The 21,233-nt window shown below is 38.9% G+C and overlaps 1 protein-coding gene across 3 annotated transcripts in view; it reads right to left on the bottom strand.

Annotated features, from left to right (window-relative positions):
* Positions 1 to 21,233, bottom strand: part of TENM1 (teneurin transmembrane protein 1) — a 665,414-nt gene that overhangs the window by 61,235 nt on the left and 582,946 nt on the right. For all 3 annotated transcript variants that reach the window (XM_028135671.2, XM_054717981.1, XM_054717985.1), the window contains one exon: positions 16,056 to 16,210. In XM_028135671.2, the coding sequence (XP_027991472.2) occupies positions 16,056 to 16,210 (155 nt within the window). The remainder of the gene's footprint in view (positions 1 to 16,055; positions 16,211 to 21,233) is intronic.

The following is a 21,233-nucleotide window of genomic DNA, read 5'->3' as shown; positions in this document are numbered from 1 at the left end:
TCCAGCGCAGCAAACCCTGATTGCTGGGCGCACCTCTGCAGAAAAGTCACTCTCACTCTCCGACCGATGGCCGAGAGTCCAGCTTCTCCCCGTAGGCGTCTGGGTCCCCCACGTGTCCCCAGAAACTGGAGTTCAGAGTGATCGGGAGTTTGTCTCCCTTCAGGTTGAAGAAAAGCCGCTTGCCCAGTTGCCCGCCGCCAGCCCGCTTCTCACGCACCTTCGTACCTCAGCTCTCCAGCGTTTGCGCTCCCTTTTCTTCTTAGTTGTAAATCTACCACTCAGCCAGCTTTCCCGTGGTTCTGGGTGGTAGATGTTTTGTTTTTTAGTTGTATTTTTGAAATTGTTGTGTGAGGCGGCAGTTTAGTTGTTTAACTTTGCTGCCATCTTGGTTCCTCCCTTAAGTATCTTTTATATTCCCTCATGCAAGTCTCTTTGTCAGACATTGGGATTGCTCCTTCGGAATCCTCTTCTTGATTTAAAGGTGGAAGTGTATTCTGAAGTGGATCAAATGAATACCTTCTCTTCTTATGGATCTCAAGATAAACACCTCTCAGTAGTGTAGCCTCTTGGTAAATGTTTTATATGCCCCTGGGCTCGCTTTGTCAAATATATTAACTTTTGCATGAAAAAGATGATATTCCTGATGACAGCCAACAGAACTTTCCCTTTGAATTGTGTTTCCATTTAATAAAGATGCGTTGGCACTGATTCATGCACTTCCCTCTCCCATAGTTAACAGAGAGCAGGTCTATGTTTATAGGTCTGAAATATAATTAGGCCAACTTGGTTAGATTGGGACATAGGCCAGGATGTTGGTCGTATAAGCCCTAGACTGTAACCACTGAATTTACCAACCAGATATTTCTATATCTTAGAGAGTTTTGGGTTTATTTCAGGTCATGGTGCCTGCTGAGTGAAGTTTGTGGAAGACTGAGTGGTTCCAAAATAGTTTGCAAGCTTTGCATCTTGTGACTCCCCCTGAACTTTGAAGATGCTTTTCCTCTAATGTTTAATAGTTTTAATAAGGGCTAACATGCCATTGTCCTTTATGTGGAAAGAGGACACTGCTGAGGGGGTTTTACTTATGTGATAAATTATATTTTCGATATAGCATTGAGCATAGTACTTGACTTTTATTTTAAGGCCCCTGACAACTCTGGCTATTTGCTTGTGTGCAGACATTTCAGTAGCACTTGGATATGCTGGAGTTGAAAATGACCTGCTGTTTTCTACTTCTTATAAAAACAATCTGAGCTGTCACTTTGGAGGGAGCAATGCAAATATCTCTGATAATAGGTTATTATACCCCAAATGTGATTTTACTTAAGACATGCAAGCCTGAAAACTGCACTTAAAAAAAAAAAGAGTTTAAATGAATTTGGAAAAGGGAAATGATATTTAAAGGAACTCTGTGGATCATCTTATTGCAATGCTTTTCTCAGTTTGTTTTTTGTTAAATTTGGGTTTTTATATATTAGAATTTTTAAGAAATGATTGACATGTTTGGAACCTGAATATCTTGATAAAAAAGAAAGATCATTGGATAAATAAAGCAACTTATAGACTAATATTTCTTCAAAAGTCCTAGGGCACTGCTTTCTTCTTATGAATACATCAGGCTCATCTTTCCTTTTGATTTCCTATTTAGCTGGGAGCCTCTTTGTTTTGTCTTGGGAGAGTCACATGTATCATACTGACCTAGATAAACTCTGTCTTCTTACTTATCTACTCTCATATTTAATTTTTTTGGGAAATTGACACACCTAGGCTACCCACTAAATAAGCTGCTCCTTTACCTCTTGATTTAAAATAGATGGAAGATGATTTAAAATCTATACATATCAAATCACTATGTCTGAAATTCTTACTGCATTCCAGCCTTAGCTCTACAGTCAGCATGACACTTCTTGAAAGCAGAAAGAAAATGAAGGATTTGGGGCACCATTCAATGACTATAGTGAATATCCTTTAAGTGATTTAGATAGAGCTTCACATCAACATTAGGCAGATGAAACATTCTGGGAGGGTCATAGCAGGTTAAGACCAGTCTCTGGAGCACATGTTTGTACAACCCATCAAACTCATCTATAGATAGATATATGCATGCATCTCTCTGCAAAAGATACACCTATGTACAAAGGACAGAAGGAAAGATTACACAATTTCTATAGTTGTGCCAAACTTCTTCTTGGTCCTTTTTATCTTGGTTCAGTAAATTATCTGTTCAATTCTCTGTTCTGTGAATAGAAGGTCAAACACTACGACAGTTATGAGCCACATAACATTTTGGTCAACAGCAAACTGTATATACGACAGTAGTCCTGTAAAATTACAATCTTGCTATAATCTTTTAGATCAGATTTTTACTGTCTTTTCTATGTTTAGACACACAAATGTTTACCATTTTGTTACAACTGCCTATAGCATTCAGTATAGTAACATAATGTACAGATTTGTACCTAGGAGCAATAGGCTACACCATATGGTCTAGGTGTGTGGTAGGCTCTACCACCTAGGTTTGTATACTAGTAAGTACACTCTGTGATGTTCACATAATGATGAAATCACTTATTGGTGCATTTCTCAGAGCTATCCCTATTGTTAAGTGGATCATGACTGTACTACAGTACTGCTGCTGCTGCTGCTACTGCTAATTTATTGAGCACTATGAGCCTGGCATTTTTCTAAGTGATATCTATATCTATCTATATATCTATATATCTATATATATCTCTATATCTATATCTATCTATATCTATATATATTTCTAATCTACCTACATATCTATACTTATTAATCCTCACTACTTCTCTATAGTGGAAGGTAACTTTATCATCTCATTTACAGATAAAGAATTTTTCCCAGGGGCATACATCTGTATGTTGCAGATCCGGGATTCAAACCCAGGTAGTCTGTGTTCCCAACCACTATGATTTACACGTGTGTGTGTGTGTGTGTGTGTGTGTGTGTGTGTGTGTTTATTGATTTTAGAGATAGAGGAATGGAGAGGGAGAGAGCAATATTGATCTGAGAGAGAAACATCGATTGGTTACCTCCTGCATGCACCCCAACCAGGGAGCAAACACGCAACCTCGGTGTGTTACCTGACTGGGAATCAAACTGGCAACCTTTTGGTATGTGGGACGACGCTCAACCAACTGAGCCACACCAGCCAGGGCCTGACTTTTTATACTGATATAACTATGAAGAAGGGTCTGCCCTAAAGCCGGGTTTTGTCTCTTACACCCTCTATAAAAGGAGTAGAGAAAAGCTTGGCTCTCCTTTGCAGTTTCATAAGGTGTTCTCCTGTATTTGACGGCACAATGATAGTAGGTTTGGATTGAATGAGTAATAAATAAAATTATCCAGGAATACATTTAAATTAGAGACTGACAACCACAGATATCACGCAATCAGAATAACCACCTTGCAGAATTATTTTATTCTTGTGTCCTCCTACTTTAAGCTTCATAAAGAGGAGTAATTAACCGGCTCTAAAATTCTAGTGTCTGTTTTCCAAGTTTAGTGCTGAATCTGAAATTACAGAGGAATTTCTTTTGGGTCAAGAAGTAAACACAAATGATTTAACACTTTTTCTATATTGCTGTATTTCAGAAAAGAACAGAATAAACAATTCAAAAATAGATGCTCTTTTTCTAAAATGTAAAATTGGTAACTAAAAGTACTGTTTCTTTAGCATTATTATATCATTTTCAGCTATAAACTTTAACAGATCACTCATTTACAGGTGTGTAATGTGGAGAGCCACTAGGGACTCCTAAAGAAAACTGTTTTTAATGGTTCTTAGTGCTGCTGTCAAATCAGAGTCCGAACAACATATATGACAGCATATTTTGATTGCTATATAGATCTTTCCATATGCCACCCACCTAACCACTGTGGCAAATGAACACATAAAAGCCAATGTTAATACCATATGACCTCTCTCTTCACTTTTGATCAATACCAACAATTTACAGTTGCAAGTACCTCTCAAAAAACAAAGTTGTTTCATATTTGTTTTCTTGTTTAACTTTTACAATAGTTTTAGGAGACAATCTGTGTGTTTTTATCCCACTTTTTACTATTGAGGAAGCTCCGACACAGAGTCCCTAAGTAGGTTGCACTGTTAATAAATGGAAGAATCTGGAATCATAACCAGGACTGTCTATGTTCATTCTAATAGACATGCTACCTTGGTCAAAGGGAAATAAATGGGTGGTTAAGCATTTGTCCAGATGACTTTGATAAAATATACCCCAGTACCCCTGAAGAAATAAATGAATAATTATTCTAAGCTGATAAGCACATCTTTTAGAAAGTGAGCTCATTTTTATTCAATAGTCATTACTTTCTAATTCAAACACTTCTACATTTAAGGTTCTTGATATATTGAGGTCTTTGAAATGAGAGTGGCTAAGTTAGCAGCATGGTTAATGTAGACTGTGTTCCCTCTTTAACTTGTAGAGACTAGCACTTCCCCAGTTCCACATCTCCATTTATGATTATGAACCTTTGGACCAGTAGGAGGGACTGGCTGGGACTGATGTGTATTGACCCAGTGCATGAGGCTGAAATGAATAGAGCAGAACATTGCTGATTTAGGATGCTCCCATTTGGACTGCTGTAGCAGCCAATTGTGAGCAGTGAGATATCTGCACTATTGATGTCTAGGCATGAGAAGAGAGAAACAACATGGGAAAATTCATTGGAGGTTTAGTTGGTATGAGTTTACTATTATTATTGGAAAAAACCATAACATTAAATATATCATATGGACCATTTTTAACTTTGGTAGTGTTATGTATATGCATATTGCTGTGCAACAGATTTCTAGAGCTCCTTCATCTTATAACACTGAAACTGTATACCCATTAAACACTAATTCCCTCTTTCCTATCTCCTTGGTAGCCACCTTTCTACTTTTTGTTTCTATGTTTTTGATTACTTTAGATAATTCACATGAGTGGAATCCTACAGTATTTGTCTTTTTGTGACTGGCTTATTTCACTTTGCATAATATCCTCAAGGTTCATCCATGTTGTAGGATGTGACAAGATTTCTTTATTTTTTATGGCTGTATAATATTCTGCTTTATCCTGCTATAAGTATTTTTTCAATTTATCTTTATTGTTGAGAGTATTACAGATGCCCCTATTCTTGTATAAGTTTTAATGCTATCTCACCCATTGGTTAGTTATTGCTATAGAAGTGGTTGACTCAGTTGGTTAAACTAACCATGACCAAATAGGAAAAAGCAAATGCTTGGCAAAGGGCTTCAAGAAAACTCTTTTGGTTTCATAGTACTATCCCGTGGGCCTTGTTAATCTGCTGATTGAGCCATTCTCCACTCCCTAATCTTCTCTTATTCCTTTGTCACCTTTGTTTTACTCCCATCTAGCTGTGCCTGCTGCCCACTAGTATTGCTGGCCCCTAAATGAAGTGCGTACAGATATCTCTGATAACTTACTTCATCTTCCCTGTCTTAATGTTTACCTGAAACTTACTCCTTCCTTCTACCACATATCCCTCTGTCTGAATTATCTGGAGTGTGGCCACAGACCTTTTCTGTGTTTTGACAGTGAGATAGGTTCTGTAGCCATTGAAGCATTAGAGGGGTGTTCTAGGGGTGAAGGTGATGAGATTTTCATCTCTGGTGGCAAGAACTTTTAAAATAAACTTTCTTTTTTCCCCTGAGAGATCCCTTTATTCAACCAAACTTATTATAATTCAGATTTTCTTGATTCCCCACAGAGCCTCACAAAATTCAGAAGTCTGTCCCTGCAGGGAAATTCACTTATAATGGCCTTCATTTGAAAGATCTAATTCAGTTCTCTTTCAGTGTGCACATGGGAGAGTGATGGAAGTGCACAAAGAAAAGCAAGTAACCCCTGAAGAACTTGAGTTTCAATATCATCTGTATCACTTAGGGTGAAGGAGGACATTCTGTTGGCAGGGGAGAGAGGAAGAGATGAGAGACATAAGGCAAGAGTTTTAAGAAGAGGGAAAAGAAGGTACCTTTTCTGTTCTCAAACTATTGTTTCTTTTCTCTTCTTTTTGTTCTCCCTCAATTGCTGTAACTTGTCACATCCAGATGTTATTATATAGATTTTTTTTCAAAACCACAGAAAACACTGAGTTCACTTGATAATGTGAAATGGAAATGTAGATTTTGAAGAGGAGACTTCGTATTTCCTCTTTTATTCAGTTATGGTTAGTTTATGTGTAGCTTGCAAAAAAAAAAAAAGCAAAACTGAAGGACAATAGATAATGGCTTTTTTAGTCATGTAGAGACAACCAGGGAAGGCAGAGGTGTGTTGCTTGGGGCAGATGGTACAATGCTGATGGATAAAAGAGAGAAGTTTTCTTTTTTCTGTTTAAGAAGAATGACTACAAAGGACATTGATTCAAAGTTACCAAAGTCCAAGGTGGGTGAAGGGACTGCAAAAGAGCAGCTAACTTCTTTAAAGAGAGTTCAAGTTTCCTGGATAGAAAGAATTACCTCTTAGAGAGAACTTGCAAATGGGTTTTTAGAACATATTCTGGTGACTATTGAGAAATAGTGAGCAGTAGAACATGGGCTAGAAGATTAAAGATGGTTAAATACAGTTCTGACTTCAACAAGAATCAGAAGATGTGCCCCACAAACTGCATGGAGGGAACCTGATGTTGATTTGGAAAAGACCTTGAGTGTGTTATTAAGTAGTTGTTTTTTAGTTCTTAGATGAGGAAGTAGTGCTTATGGATACTATGACTAGAAACAAATGATGCCAAGGCTTTCTTATTTCCTTTTAAACAAAATTACCAACCTAAGGTTGGTAAGGTTTCTCATGATACTTTTGTGGAAGAGTTGAGGGAAATATCAGTGAGGGTAGTGGCTTTCAAACTTGTAAGCCACTCAGTAAGATATATTTTATACCATTATCCGGGATATACAATTGGAATGAAAGTTTCATGAAACAATACTTACTTACCCTTACTATACCTGACACATTCTGAATTTTTTGTTTTATTTCATTAAAAAAAGCTGGTCATAGGCTATTATGCTGATTTCTGGATCCACTATGAATCCAACACAAAGGTAAATCCAACACATGGGTTGATAATCTAACAGATAACTAGTCTGGTGGTGCCACAGTTTCATCTGGGCCTATCTATTCATCAATTTTATCATGGATGAAGACTTAGAAGGCATTCCTCAAATCCATAGTAACACAAAGCTGAAGACATTTCATAATAGCAGAAGAATACAAAGAATACAAAGATATGGGCTGAATCTAATAATATTGAATTGCATACAGGCTAATGTAAGATCCTATACTACATGCAAATAACCAAATGTGCAAGTACAAGATGAGGAGATGAGGGTGAGAAACATATGAATTTTTAGTCCTCTGTAATCACATCAAAAGTACCCAAAAATCCAATTCAACTTTAGCTGTAGTTTCTTAACTTGTGCTCTTTATTTCCTTTGCATTTTGCAAAAGTACCTTGGGAATCACTATACGAACTACCATTGGGTGGGGGTGAGCCTGAATAGAAAAGTTATGGGATATACTTCTTGTTTGAATCTGCTGTTTGCATCAGTTTTGTAAATGGGAACTTATTTTGTTTGAAGTAAACATTCTTTGGTAAATCCTTTTGAAAACCACCAGGCAAAATGAACAGAGACAGAATATAGAAAGAGGGTTCTATATTCTGGATTATTTTATTCATTTCTGGAAGCCTCATTTTCAAAGAGATACAGATGGAACATGTTTCTAAGAGATATAATGGGAACATTTTCAGAGAAGAGTGAGGAGGATGGTGAAGGAACTCAAAACCATTCTAAGTGAGGAACAGTTAAATGAATTGTGGATGTGACTTTGGAAGCCTGAGAGAGTTATTCACATATATTGATAAGGCTGTCATGTGGAGGAGACAGTTTGATATAGTTTGGTGAAAAAAATATGGACTTCGACATCAGTTTGACCAGGTTCAAATTTGGACTGTGCTATTTATTGGTTATGTGACCTTGATCAAGTTACTCAACTCCTCTGACCCTTGTTTTTCATGTTTATTAAAAATAGGGGAACATAATACTTACTTTGAAGAATTGTCATGAGGATTAAATAAGACAACATATACAAAAATACCCAGTATAATGCTTGGTTCACTAATACATCTATTTCATAGAAAATAGGTTAATAACACAGGGCCTAAAGAGTTGCAGTAAGACTAGATGGTGAACGTTAAAGGAAGATGAAAAAGTTAAAGGGATCCCAGAAGAGTTTTACGTTAGTCAGAGATATTGAAAGATGGAATGAGCTGCTTGTGGGAGGTAGTGAGTTCCCTGTCACCAGAGGTATTTGAGGAGAGATTGGTCTGTTATTAAATGAGGAGAATATTCTAGAGAGAAATCCAGCATCAAATGATTGGGTAGAGGAGTAGGATTTCCAGTAGATTAACTACCTCAAAAGATTAAATGCCTAGGGCTAAAGTTTGCTCCTCCAAAGAACCAGTTGCTGTCCTTCTTCCATACCATGGATGATGCTTCCCCACCTGTTAGGACCATCTGACAAATGGGTATTCTGGGGACCACTTGGAAGTATACAGATGATCCAGTAAGAATTTAGGGAGGATTTATTATGTACCAGATACTCTAGAAAAACACCTTAAAGTGTGTATCTTAGGAACAGTGGGTCAGCAGGATTCTCTGTCATACAGAAGGTCCATGTTTGCTTATACTGTATATCTGCTATTGGGCTGATTTGGTGAGGCACATTAGGCTAGTTCCAAGGAGTAAATCAACTCTCAAATTTGCTATCACACCAAGAGAGTTGGTCTAATTCCCAATTCCATTCTAGTCAGGTATGAGATGGAAGTGAATTATCAGAGCAGGATGATTCAAAAGCAGCAATGGAAATAAAGAGCCCAATCTCTTCATAATCAACTCATCTCCTGAAGTGAAAGGCCTGGTTGTTTATAGCAGTGCTTATAAAGGGAAGTTATGCTTCAGAGTTTACACTGAGAGTTCAGTTTCACATTTTAGTAAATCAAAAAAAAGATATTGATTTTGAACAAATGGCTTATTTTATTGTCAAAGCAAATTTCATTTCTTGAGATGATTAGATTTTATTAAACTATTGCCTAAGTGCCACTGAACACACACTCTGCGAATAAACAGCATATTCCTCAAGCAAACAACATTACATTTGTCACCCACTAAACAGAATGATATTTGGTCATCTCCAATTGTTGTTGAAAACATAGAAGTTGGAAAAATGCACATTGGGGTCAGAAAGCTTATGCTCGAATCTTGGCTGTATCACTTAATAACTCTATGGTCATTGTACAATACATATTTCCACCTGTTTTCTCCTCTGTAGGTGAGAGTAGTTATACTTCTCAAGGGTGGTTGGGTTGTGGAGATAAAATGTGAAGACCATGCTTAGCATAGTTCCTGGCACATATCAAGCTCTCAAAAAGTGGTTGCCGTTATTATTAGAATTACTATAGTGAAAACATTAGGATACGTTGAAGATTAGGGCAGGCTATTGAACAATGATTCTTCCTGAGGCTCATGTTTGCCTCAGAAAAGTATAGAAGACAAAAGCAAGTAAGATAAAGAGGACTGTTGTCTGCATCACTTCCCAGCTTCCAAAGGTACTCTGCTAGCATGGATGGGCCTTCCCTGTTGGGGACCTTTTTGTTTTGAAATGCAGGGTAAGTGTTAGAGAACTTTAGGGACTGTGCTATATTTCTGTTAAGAAACCTTCATGGACTTGGAAGGGACCTTGAGAAAAGATCTGATCCATGTTCCTGACTCCAGAGAGGCCTGTTTTTCAAGCATTCATAGATTATTGCCAGCCAACATTTGCTTTACAAGTTTCAAAAGGTGGGGACTCTGTAAGATCTTTTGATAATGTCTAATGCTGCCATGTAGCCTTAGAACCAGTAAGCTCTTCAGAAGGTCTGATTCAAAGCATCATGCTGTAGCAGAGGCCTGTCTTTTCTCTCCTGTCTGTTCCTATCAGCAGAATCTGTGTGCTCTCATTTAGACATCTGTCTCCACCTTCATCCATCAATGCATTTTGATTTAATGATACATGAAACTTGAGCGCAGTGTAAGCTCAGCTGGATCATGGTAAGTACTATTATAAACAATAGGGGCTTTGTTTTCTGAAAGTGTTTTGAAGTTCCCTACTCAGTTTTCTTCCCTCTAGCTGAAGACAGCTCATGTTCTTAAGTACATGGGAAACATGATCCCCAATCTGCCACAGTTGTCTAAACAGACAGGGGAAATTCTCGCCATAGAGGCTGAACATCTGGGAAGGTGCGCCACACACAGGCTTCCTCCTGGCAGACACTTTATCCACTCACCCATCTGATTTCATTCAGTGTTCCCCAATTTTTGTCCACCTGTGCCACACATGGGTAATGATTTGCTTCAATGGCCAAACCTCCCCTTCCCAGGGAAACATCTCAAAAGTGTGATCTATTTTCACTTTTTCCATTTCCTCACCTCCTACTCTACCACTGCAAACTGACTCCAATTAATTAGCACTCTACCAAAGGCACTCTGATCAGTCACAAATACTGTCAAACTAAGTGGCGTCTTAAAAAACCATCTTATTATATGTGACCACTAAGCAGCATTTGATACTAACCATTCCCTTCCTTTAAAAAGCTTATTTCCCTAGGCTTTTTTGACCATACACATTCCTAGTTTCCCTCCTATTTGTCAGGTCTCTTCCTCTCAGTCTCCTCTATGGAGTCCCATTCCCCAGCCTTCTCTTGAATAGTGACATTCCTAGGATTTTGGTCTTAAAACTTTTTTCTTTTTTTATGCTATGTAGCCTACCTGGAAAAATCTTATCCACTCCACTATTTTCCATTACCAGGTATAAACTCATACAGGCAGTCCTCGGGTTACATCGGACTCGATTTATGTCGTTTTGTGGTTACGTCGCCATCTCCCATTTACAGTATTTATATAAAAAAAAAGTTTTGTCATTTTGATGTATGTACATATGTGCTTTATGTTTTTTATTATTTATTTACCACAAGTAAAAGTCAGGAATTGTTATCTTTCTCTTAAATTTTTTTTTTTACCGTTTCACTGCATTACTGCTGTGTATGTGCTCCATGTGAGTGACGTAGGTGCTTATGTAGGTGGGTTCCGACTTATGGCGAAAATCGAGTTACGTTGCACTGTAGGAACGGATCTCTGATGTAACCCAAGGACTGCCTGTAATCTCAAATATTATCTCCATTGCAGGCATTGAGATTTATAGATCTCTATTGAATTGCTTCCCAAGTATATTTACCCGGATTCACATGGGTACCTCAAACTCAGTACATTCTGAGCTGCATCCATTATCCAACCCTCACCCAAAACCTGCTTCTTCTCCTCTTGTATCCTTCTTTTCAGGGAATGGTACCACAGATATATAGTTCATTTATTCTGAAATTAAATCTGTTAATAAGTTCTTTTTAAAAATATATTTTGATTGATGTCAGAGAGGAAAGGAGAGGGTGGGACAGAAACATAAATGATGAGAATCATTGACCGGCTTCCTACTGCACACCCCTACTGGGGATCGAGCCACAACCCAGGCATGTGCCCTGACCAGGAATTGAACCATGACCTCCTGGTTCATGGGTCTATGCTCAACTACTGAGTCATGCCAGCTGGGCAGTTAACAAGTTCTTTGATTTTAGCTCCAATATTTTGCCAATCTGTCTAACCTTCTTAATCCATACTGTTGATACTTTATGTTTGGCCATTTGCTTGCCAACGTAAATCTGAGCAACTTCATGGTCAGTGTCATCACAGAATTGTATGCCAAATAAATCATTTGAATATCCTCCTTTCACAAAAAACCAACATTAGGAAGTTTCTTGAAAGGTGCTAATCATTTATATATTGACTAGAGTCCTGGTGCACAAAATTCGTGAACAGAGGTGGAGTTCCCTCAGCCCAGCCTGCATCCTCTTCAATTGGGGACCCCTTCGGGGATGTCCGACTGCCAGATTAGGCAAACCGGCAGTTGGACATCCCTCTCACAATCTGGGACCGTTGGCTCATAACTGCTCACCTGCCTGCCTGATCTCCCCTAACTACCTCTGTCTGCCAGCCTGATCACACCTAACTGCCCTCCCCTGCTGGCCTGGTTGCCCCTAACTGCCTCTGCCTGCCTGCCTGATCACCCTAACTGCCCTCCTCTGCCAGCCTGGTTGCCCCCAACTGCCCTCCTCTGCAGGCCTGATCTTGCCCCCAACTGCCCTCCTCTGCTGACCAATTTGGTTCTGATTGGTCAGTTTCTATGCCAGTCAGTGTCAAAAGCTCTGCCTCCTAGGCAGCCATTGGCTCCCCACAGCACCCAGATTTGGTTCTGATAGGTTTGTTTCTTTTTCTTTTTTTTTTTTAAATATATTTTATTGATTTTTTACAGAGAGGAAGAGAGAGGGATAGAGAGTTAGAAACATCGATGAGAGAGAAACATCGATCAGCTGCCTCTTGCACACCCCCTACTGGGGATGTGCCCGCAACCAAGGTACATGCCTTGACTGGAATCAAACCCGGGACCCTTGAGTTCGCAGGCCGATGCTCTATCCACTGAGCCAAACCGGTTTCGGCTGATAGGTTTGTTTCTATGCCAGCAGTGTCAGAAGCTCCACCTGCTAGGCAGCCATTGGCTCCCCACAGCACCCACATTTGGTTCTGATTGGTCGGTGTCTATGCCAGTCAGCGTCAGAAGCTCTGCCTCCTAGGCAGCCATTGGTTCCTCACAGCACCCACATTTGGTTCTGATTGGTCGGTTCCTATGCCAGTCAGCGTCTCTGGGCCTATCAACAGGGCCTGATCAGAAAGGTGGGGCTGATCAGCAGCCCTGGTGGAGGCCTGGAGAGAAATGGAGGCCCCACTGCTGGCCAGACTGGGCAAGAAAGAGAGGCAAGTGCTGATCAAAAGCTGCCTCAGAGGCAATGGATCAGTCCCTCCTTCTCTCTTCAGGCCTCTCTCTGGCCCTGATTTGCAAACCCCTCAGCAGTCAGTGCTGGGGCACCAGGCCTCCAGCAGAAGTAGTCAGCGCTGGGTTGCCACAGAAACTGACTGCAGGACTGACTGACTTCTGGTTGGTCGAGCCTTGGCTGTTACTGGTTGTTACAATCCAGGGTTTTTATATATTAGGATATGTTTTTCTCTGTCACACCTATATTACTTCAATTGTCTCTTAAGTGATCTCCCTGCCTATAACACTGTTTTTTTTTCCATCTCATTCTCTCTACTACAGCTAGAATGATTTTTGAAAAAGGCATTTCCATGCTTAATACTATTTTAAAAATGCATTTCCTTGATTAATACTATTATTTGTTTCCCATTGTCCACTGGATAAAACTGAAACTCAGTCATGCTTTTAAGGTCCCTCATCATATGCTTCCCTTAGCTCTCTAGCTTCATCTCTCACTACTGCTCCATATTCTTTGCACCATAGTGTCCTTTTTGTATTGGTATATATATTAAGTGTGCCTGGTGAGCACTTATATGCATGTCCAAAGAAAATGAAGTCTACTTTGGGAGATTAGTTGGACACACAGTTGGGTAATGGAGAACAGATTACATATTAAATGTGGTGATACTAACTTTCAGTAAGGGGATGAGACAACAATGAGGGCTAGAACGATCGAGGAAGGTTCCCATGGAACAGATGAGGTGTGAGGATGGTGAGGAGTGGTATTTGGACCAAGAGAGGTAATTCTAGACTGAATGAATGGAGTTGTGAGAAGCAAGCCCCTGATAAAGGTGGGGGGTTATAATCTGGACACTGAGGTAGAGATCAGTATGGACTCATTGTTCTCTGAAATTTCAGCAGGAAAAATTCTAGTTACTCTTTAGGATGTTTTAAGCATAGGATAGGGAATGATGGTTTACCAGGGCCCCTTTTCAATGGGCTGCACTCTACATCCCAAACTGAAAGAGACACGGTCACTTTTATGGTGGCAATTATGGCTTGCAAAGTATCATGTGAAAAATAACCCTTCTCATGGTGATGAGGATCATATATTTGCTCTATTTAGATGAAGAATTCTCTGTTCAGCATAACTTTTCCACACAGAAACAGATAAGCTGTTTAGAGTTGACTGGTTGCAATTCTAAGCGTGCTATTTGAAGTTAAAAATATCCCACAAGTGAATCATATATATGTATCTTCTCTCTTTCATCCCCCTCCTCCACATAAACACATTCACACCCTTCCTTACTGCCATAAATCATGCTCCTTTTTCTTGCCTTATGCAGGATTTTGCATCATAGAAGGTCAGGCTGTTCTGGGACTTGGATAGCCTGATCCACTCAAATCCCTCGTTAAGAATGGTTCATTCATGGTGTTTCCCAGGCCTCCCAATTCCCATTTTATTTTTATAATTGACTCTATTTGACTATTTTTTCTGAGTTTCTGGGGTAAGGCAGAGGCACATAGAGAGAAACCCCCAAATAGACACATTTCTAATGTTTAATAGAGATGTGTATGTATGGCAGATGGATATGGGAGGGGATATTAGAGCTAATGACTAAAGCAAGGTTTCTGGGTGATGTCTTCAGTTTCTTTTCCTTGTTATGTTAGGTTTCAGGTGGCATGAATAATGAAGCAACAGGAATATACTAACTGTGGAGGATATCACCGGCTGCCTACCCAACAGTAATCCTTCTTTCCTTGCTAATAGAGCCCTGATTTTGGTTCAAGAATTAGGTAGCAATGTGCTCAGGGACACTGACCCAGTGGCAGAGGCTCTGAATCCATTTTGGATATCTCATTTCTCCTTTGCCAGTGACTGGTAATGGCATTGGTAAGTGACTTGATTCTGTCCATTGTGACACAAGAAGAAAATCTGCTGGCATCTTTGCCTACCTGTGGTCATCTCACTACGTGAGATAATTAAACCTTGTTATTTAAACCACTTTTAGATAGGTGTTTTATTATTTGTCATCAAAACCATCCACTCTGATACACTAACCAATCTTAAAACTCTCAATTTCTACTCTAATTCATTTGAAAAGATTATCTAATATAATAATATCAGAGTCATAGACTTATGGAATATTAGAGTTTAAAGGGCCCTCTGAGGATGACTGGTCTATTTCCTTAATCTTATTTTATTTATTTATTTTTAAAACATTTTTATTGATTTCACAGAGGAAGGGAAAGGGAGAGAGAGAGATAGAAACATCAATGATGAGAGAGAATCATTGATCAGCTGCCTCTTGCATGCCCCACATTGGGGATTGAGCCTGCAACCCGGGCATGTACCCTGACTGGGAATCGAACTGTGAATTCTCAACGCTCAATCACTGAGCTTGCTGGTTGGGCTATTTCCCTCATTTTAAATACCAATGTCTTGTGTCTGAAGACTGAGAAGGTTATTCCCAGGCAGTTAGGTCTGTGCTGTATGCTTTATAAATATCTCCACATGTCTAATCTTGATTTTGTAGAATTGTGGCAAAATCAGAATTTTAGACTCCGATGAGAGATACACTGAATTTTCTCATTTATTCTTATTGGCATAAAGCTTTCCTAAATATATGTAAAATAGATCTTGGAGGAAATGTTGTTTTTACTTAAGAAAATTTTTAAATGCCCTAGAAATAGCTATTTACAGGCACATAAATAACAAGTCATGCTCATATCTTCATTTAAAGAGATGTCTAAAGACTATAGGAGTCAGTACTTTCCCAAATGTGAGATACTGTATTATTTAAAAATAACAAAGTTATGTATCTAGGAAAATATTTAATAAATGAGATTGGCCTTACCCTCTAATTGATTCAAATTTGAGAGACTTTAATTCTTAGGCCGACATTCCATCTAGCCTTACTCCCATCCTAGCTTGTCATTTTCTCCCAACTGAGTTTTTCTGAGCAGGAAAAAAGTAACTTACATAAGGCAAAACTTCTGTTATCTGATGTTATAGCAGATACCCCAGGCTTCCTTTCTACTTAATTTCTGTATGAGAAAATGGTTATTCATTTCCATGATGCCAAATGGTGATAACACTTGAAAACCAGTGGCGCCTACCTGAGTGATGTCCATTCCTGAGTCACAGCTCAGTGGCTGTGTAGAAGTCAGACCATTTGAGCCGATTACAGTGGAGATCACAGCATTCTCATCAATTCTCCGAATCATAGTCCCATCCACAAAGTAAATGAATCCATGCCTATCAACTGTGATGCCTGTTGGGAAAGAGCAAATGAGCATTAGGAGGCTAGCGGGCCACATTTGCACCAAGATCAGGAATTTGAAAGAAGCTGTGGAAATGGAAAAGCATTTTAAAGACATATGGATTCAATTTTGCTCAGCACGGCCAGGACAGTAATGGGAAGGGTCTGTTTGGGCACACATTCGCTTCTTAGTATATTGAGAAGAAATGACAAAATGTAACACGTGGAGATAAAGCCAGGTCCAACAATTTTGTGTTATTCAATTTTACATTTCCACCCCCTGACACTTGCTTACCACCCCCAAACAAACAAACAAACAAACAAACAAAAAACCCTCTTTAAGATAAATGCAAAAAGACACAGGAGGCAGTATGTACTACATTTCTTTTGGGGTACAGATGTATAGGCTACTTGCTTATTTTCATAGTTGAATTAGAAATAACTGACTTGGAAAGCATTAACAGTCTTTTCATCAATTCACACTCAGTTAACAAGGAGTTTGTAATAATACTGATAAACTGTACTGAGTTTTATCTCTGTAATACCTATTAAGGGGGGAGAGGGTTGGAGAGCAAAATTATGGTGTCACAAAGGGAATGGTTAAGCTTCTAGAAAAAAAATAAAAGCCAATAAAATTTTCACAGTAGTTTTTACATACTGTGTTAACTACAGCCTGGTTCCTTGGAAAATAAAATAAAAATAGCAGTTAGAAAGCTAGGGTTCTAATACTGAATACACCACTTATAACCAATGTGTGATTTTGATGGAGAAATTTGTCTCTTCAAATTTCAGCCTCTTCTTTAGTAAAATATGGAAAAGATTATCTGCCTATGATATTGTGATTTGTTTTTGTTCCTATTTCTAACAAAAAGCACCTAAATCTCTTGGAATTGATTAAGTGGTGAGAGATAAAGGTGTCTTTTGTTATGCTAATGAGCTAATTTTTAGCCTCACCTAAGTATGGGTTGGTTGCTAGTGGAGCCAACCTTGTGATTAGAGGGTTGGAGAATGAGGGCCAATGATTTAATCAGTTGTGTTTATGTAATGAAGTCTCCACAAAAATCCCAAAGGACATGGTTCAGAGAGCTTATGGGTTGTGTGCACCTGTGGTGAGTTGGAGAGAGTGGCTCATTCTGAGGGGGCCTGGAAGCTCCTTGCCCTTTCCCTATATCTTGCCTTATACATCTCTTCCATCTGGCTGTCCCTGTATTATATATTTTTATAATAAACTGGTGATCCAGTAAGTAAAATGTTGCTCTGAATTCTGTGAGTCACTCGAGCAAACTAATAGAACACACATTGGGGGTTGTTGGAACCTCTGATTTATAGCCCAGCCAGTCACAAGCACAAGTGACAATCTGGACTTGAGACTGGCATCTGACACTATCTCCAGGTAGATAGTATCAGAATTGAGCGAAATTGTAGGACATCTAGCTGGTGTCCAAGAATTGTTTGTTGGTGATATGGAAACCCACCCACCCCCACCCCCTCTACACTGGAAATTGGTTTTAGGACACCTTTTACTGCCTTATCTAGGTAAGGTGACCAACTGTCCTGGTTTGTCTGGGACTGAGGCAGGGTTCAGTTTTAAAACTGGGACAGTCCTAGACAAACTGGGATGAGTTGGTTACTCAAGCCTAGGTTATTATAAGTATCATATGAAATAATACATTTAAAAAGTGTCTGACACATAAAGAACATATGTTTCAACTCCTGCTTCCCTTAGTGCTTTTGACAGTGCTCTTGAAAATAACCACATGGCATTACTTTAAAACTAGTCTACAATTTTATCTTCTCACATCTCTCCTTTATTCAGACCTTGTGAAACTTAGAATGTATGTTAAAAGTTAGGAACATATGTGATAAGAAGCATGTTCTTTTAACGCATACATAGGCATAATAATTTTCCTGGCCAAAAGTGAACTCGTCTAAAGACAGTTTATAAACCCAACTTAATAAACTGCTTTTAGATGAGCTAATTTGTTGGCAGGAGTTTAATATTAAGACTCAGCTTTATGGTGTACTTTGATTAATCCTGATGCTCCTCATGAAGTATTAATCCTTAACATCTATAAAAGCTACAGATTCATTTTAACTTTCCCGGAATGCCTCTAAAGTCATTTATGTTTTGGTGAGTTCTCCAAGGAAACCAGCATGTCCAAACAAGGGGAAGTCCATGCCAATACATCACTTTATGATTTTCAGAGGCATAAGGACCTTTAAGGAGGTTTGTAAAAAGACTTTTAAGATTGGGCTAGGTCCTAAGATGGTGACACATGAATATTTCTTTTATCTCCAGAACATTTGGACTGAGGATGAACCAAGGAGGTGCCTCTACTTTAAAAGATATATATATATATATATATATATATATATATATATATGTTCTTATTGATTTCAGAGAGGAGAGAAGAAGAGAAAGATACAAATATCAATGATGAGAGAGAATCATTGATCGATTGCCTCCTGCACGCCCCACACCAGGGATTGAGCCCACAACCCAGGCATGTGCCCTGATGGGGAATCAAACCATGACCTCCTGGCTCATAGCTCGACACTCAAACACTGAGCCACACCCACCAGGCAGTACCTCTACTTTTTATTTTTGTTTTGGTAAAATCAATTTCTTGAATGCCTAGAATTTTGTCTGGTTTGTGGCAGGCCTGTAATTTAAGATCACCTTCTGTGACCTCCATATAAATATATCACTGAGTGTGAAATGTAAATTGTGGCTGTTATAAGAGGATGCACTGAAAGATCAAGACTCCAGTCTGGAGAAAGAAAGGCTTAGAGTAGATGGCTTAAAGTGTATGAAATTATGAATCTTTACCAAACACATATTGAATGTCACTATGCCAAGTGCTGTGAGGGCCAAATGACAAATAATCCAAGTACGTGGAAAGTAAAACTAAGAATAATACTTGTTAAGTGGGAGGTAGTACACTTAGAGAATCTAACCTCCTGAAAAGTGGAGCAGATTCACAAAGGTATAAATAGATGGATTCCTACTGAAACTAGTATATTTGGGGAGTTCCTACATTGTTATGCTGACACCAAGGAGGACAATTCTGTTAATTGATCACTATACATGTCATTCCATCAGGGTGAAGTTTATATTGATCCAGAGATGATAATCCTAGAGTTTACATGGTTTCCCCACTTTTCATTTTTGTGAACTTCTAAATACAGTGAACTGTTCCCTCTGTTCCTGTCACTGAATTCCACAGATGATGTTTATTAAATACTCACTATTGGCCTTCAGGGCTTATTTGGCAGGCAGTTTGTAGGATACTCTCTTTTCATATAGTTGTACAGAAATTTCTTTTATCGTGGTTCAAATTCTAAAATACTCCTTTTTACTTGAGACTCTTTAATTAAATTTGATTGAATTACACTTACATTTGGAGTTGAAAAATAAATTGTAAAAAGCTTTGAGAGACTGTGTGATAGGTGCTCATTAATGTACTGGGCATATTTTATATGAATATATTTTTCATTTCCTTCACCAACCAACCAACCAACGAGCCAATCAAGCAACACATGAACTAACACACACACACACACACACACACACACACACACACACACACTCCCCAAACAACTAGTTTTACAAACTCGTCACTGGTGAGGTTTAAGGGGTATTTAATTTTCACTGAGGTTAAAAACCAAATTTAAAATTTCAGGCAGGAAAAAGAATTATTTTTGCCATGACTTGAGGGGGGTGGTTTTCCTCCCATAAGGAGTACTGATATAGTGCAGAGATGTTGATGATACAGTATGATCTATTACTGTCTGTTAGACTGACTAGGAGGAGGTGGTACATGCCCAGTATATTTTAAGCTTTATTCTTCAGAGATAGTGATGTGAGTGATTTCAGATCACATAAAGCCATCTGGGGCTAGCAAAACCTGCAGATTCAATTGAATTTTATTTTGGGGAGATATTGTATCCAGCTTTCCAAAATTTTGTGCCCAATGTTGTGGCCATAATTTGTTTCAATGGTCACATCTATTGATGTGTTACTGACAGCATTTTCATTAGCACTTACACGAAGGCACAGATTTTCTCACTCATTTATGGAAAATAAAGAACATTATAACCTGATGAACAAAAAGATAGATACAGAGGCAGTAAAGCACCGAACAGACTGTCAAATTACAGCAGGAAGGCTGGGGAGTGTTGGGGAGGGGGGGGGGGCGAAATAGATCAACCAAAGGACTTGTATGCATGCATATAAGCACAACCAATGGACACAAGACACTGGCGGGGGGGGGAGGGGGGAGATGAGGGCATGTGACAGGGGGTAGGGGAAGCTGGGGGAAGGTCAATGGGGGAAAAAAGGAGATATATGTACTACTATATGTAATACTTTAAACAATAAAAATAAAAGGAAAAAAAGATTTTGGATAAGAAAGGAATTAAACTTCATTGAGAGAACCACATCCAGGGTTTAAATTTTTCACCAGTATTCATTTTTAGAACAAGCAAAACAATATAGATCTCTCATATAACCACAAAGTTAAGCAATGATGCAGGGTGGGTGCGGGTGGAGGTGGGAAGAACGGCACACGATAGCTTGAGTCCCCATACCACCACCCCCATCAAGGAAAACATTAGGCTCAGGCGCCAAGACAGCATGTTTAGCTTGGAGCACATTTTTACATTTGTGAGAAAATAAATAAATCCTTGTAAATTAGTGCATATAACGAAACCACTGACAGACCATAACCTGGAAGTGTGAATGGTGCTGTCTCCATTCATCAGCATTAAGCAATAACAAGCTTTTTCTATGGAGGGACCTGCTCATAAATAAACTGCATCTTGTAAAAAAAATTTATTCACAATGTCTTATGCAAAGTAGGGGACATTATATAATAGCTGAACTGCAGGCTCTTTTCTCTGTAAAGCATAGCTTTGTATGAAACAGCTACAAATTATAGGCAAAATTATTTGACTTCTTCCCTTGTCTTATTATCCTCCAATGAATAAATACTATAATTCTTGAGGAGACAATTGCCTAAAGCTGGGGCAGCCC

This window comes from Eptesicus fuscus, chromosome 1 (genome assembly GCF_027574615.1).
Source record: "Eptesicus fuscus isolate TK198812 chromosome 1, DD_ASM_mEF_20220401, whole genome shotgun sequence".
Lineage (NCBI taxonomy): Eukaryota > Metazoa > Chordata > Mammalia > Chiroptera > Vespertilionidae > Eptesicus > Eptesicus fuscus.
Note: the sequence above shows the minus strand (reverse complement) of the source record. Positions and strands in the feature narration are given on the sequence as shown.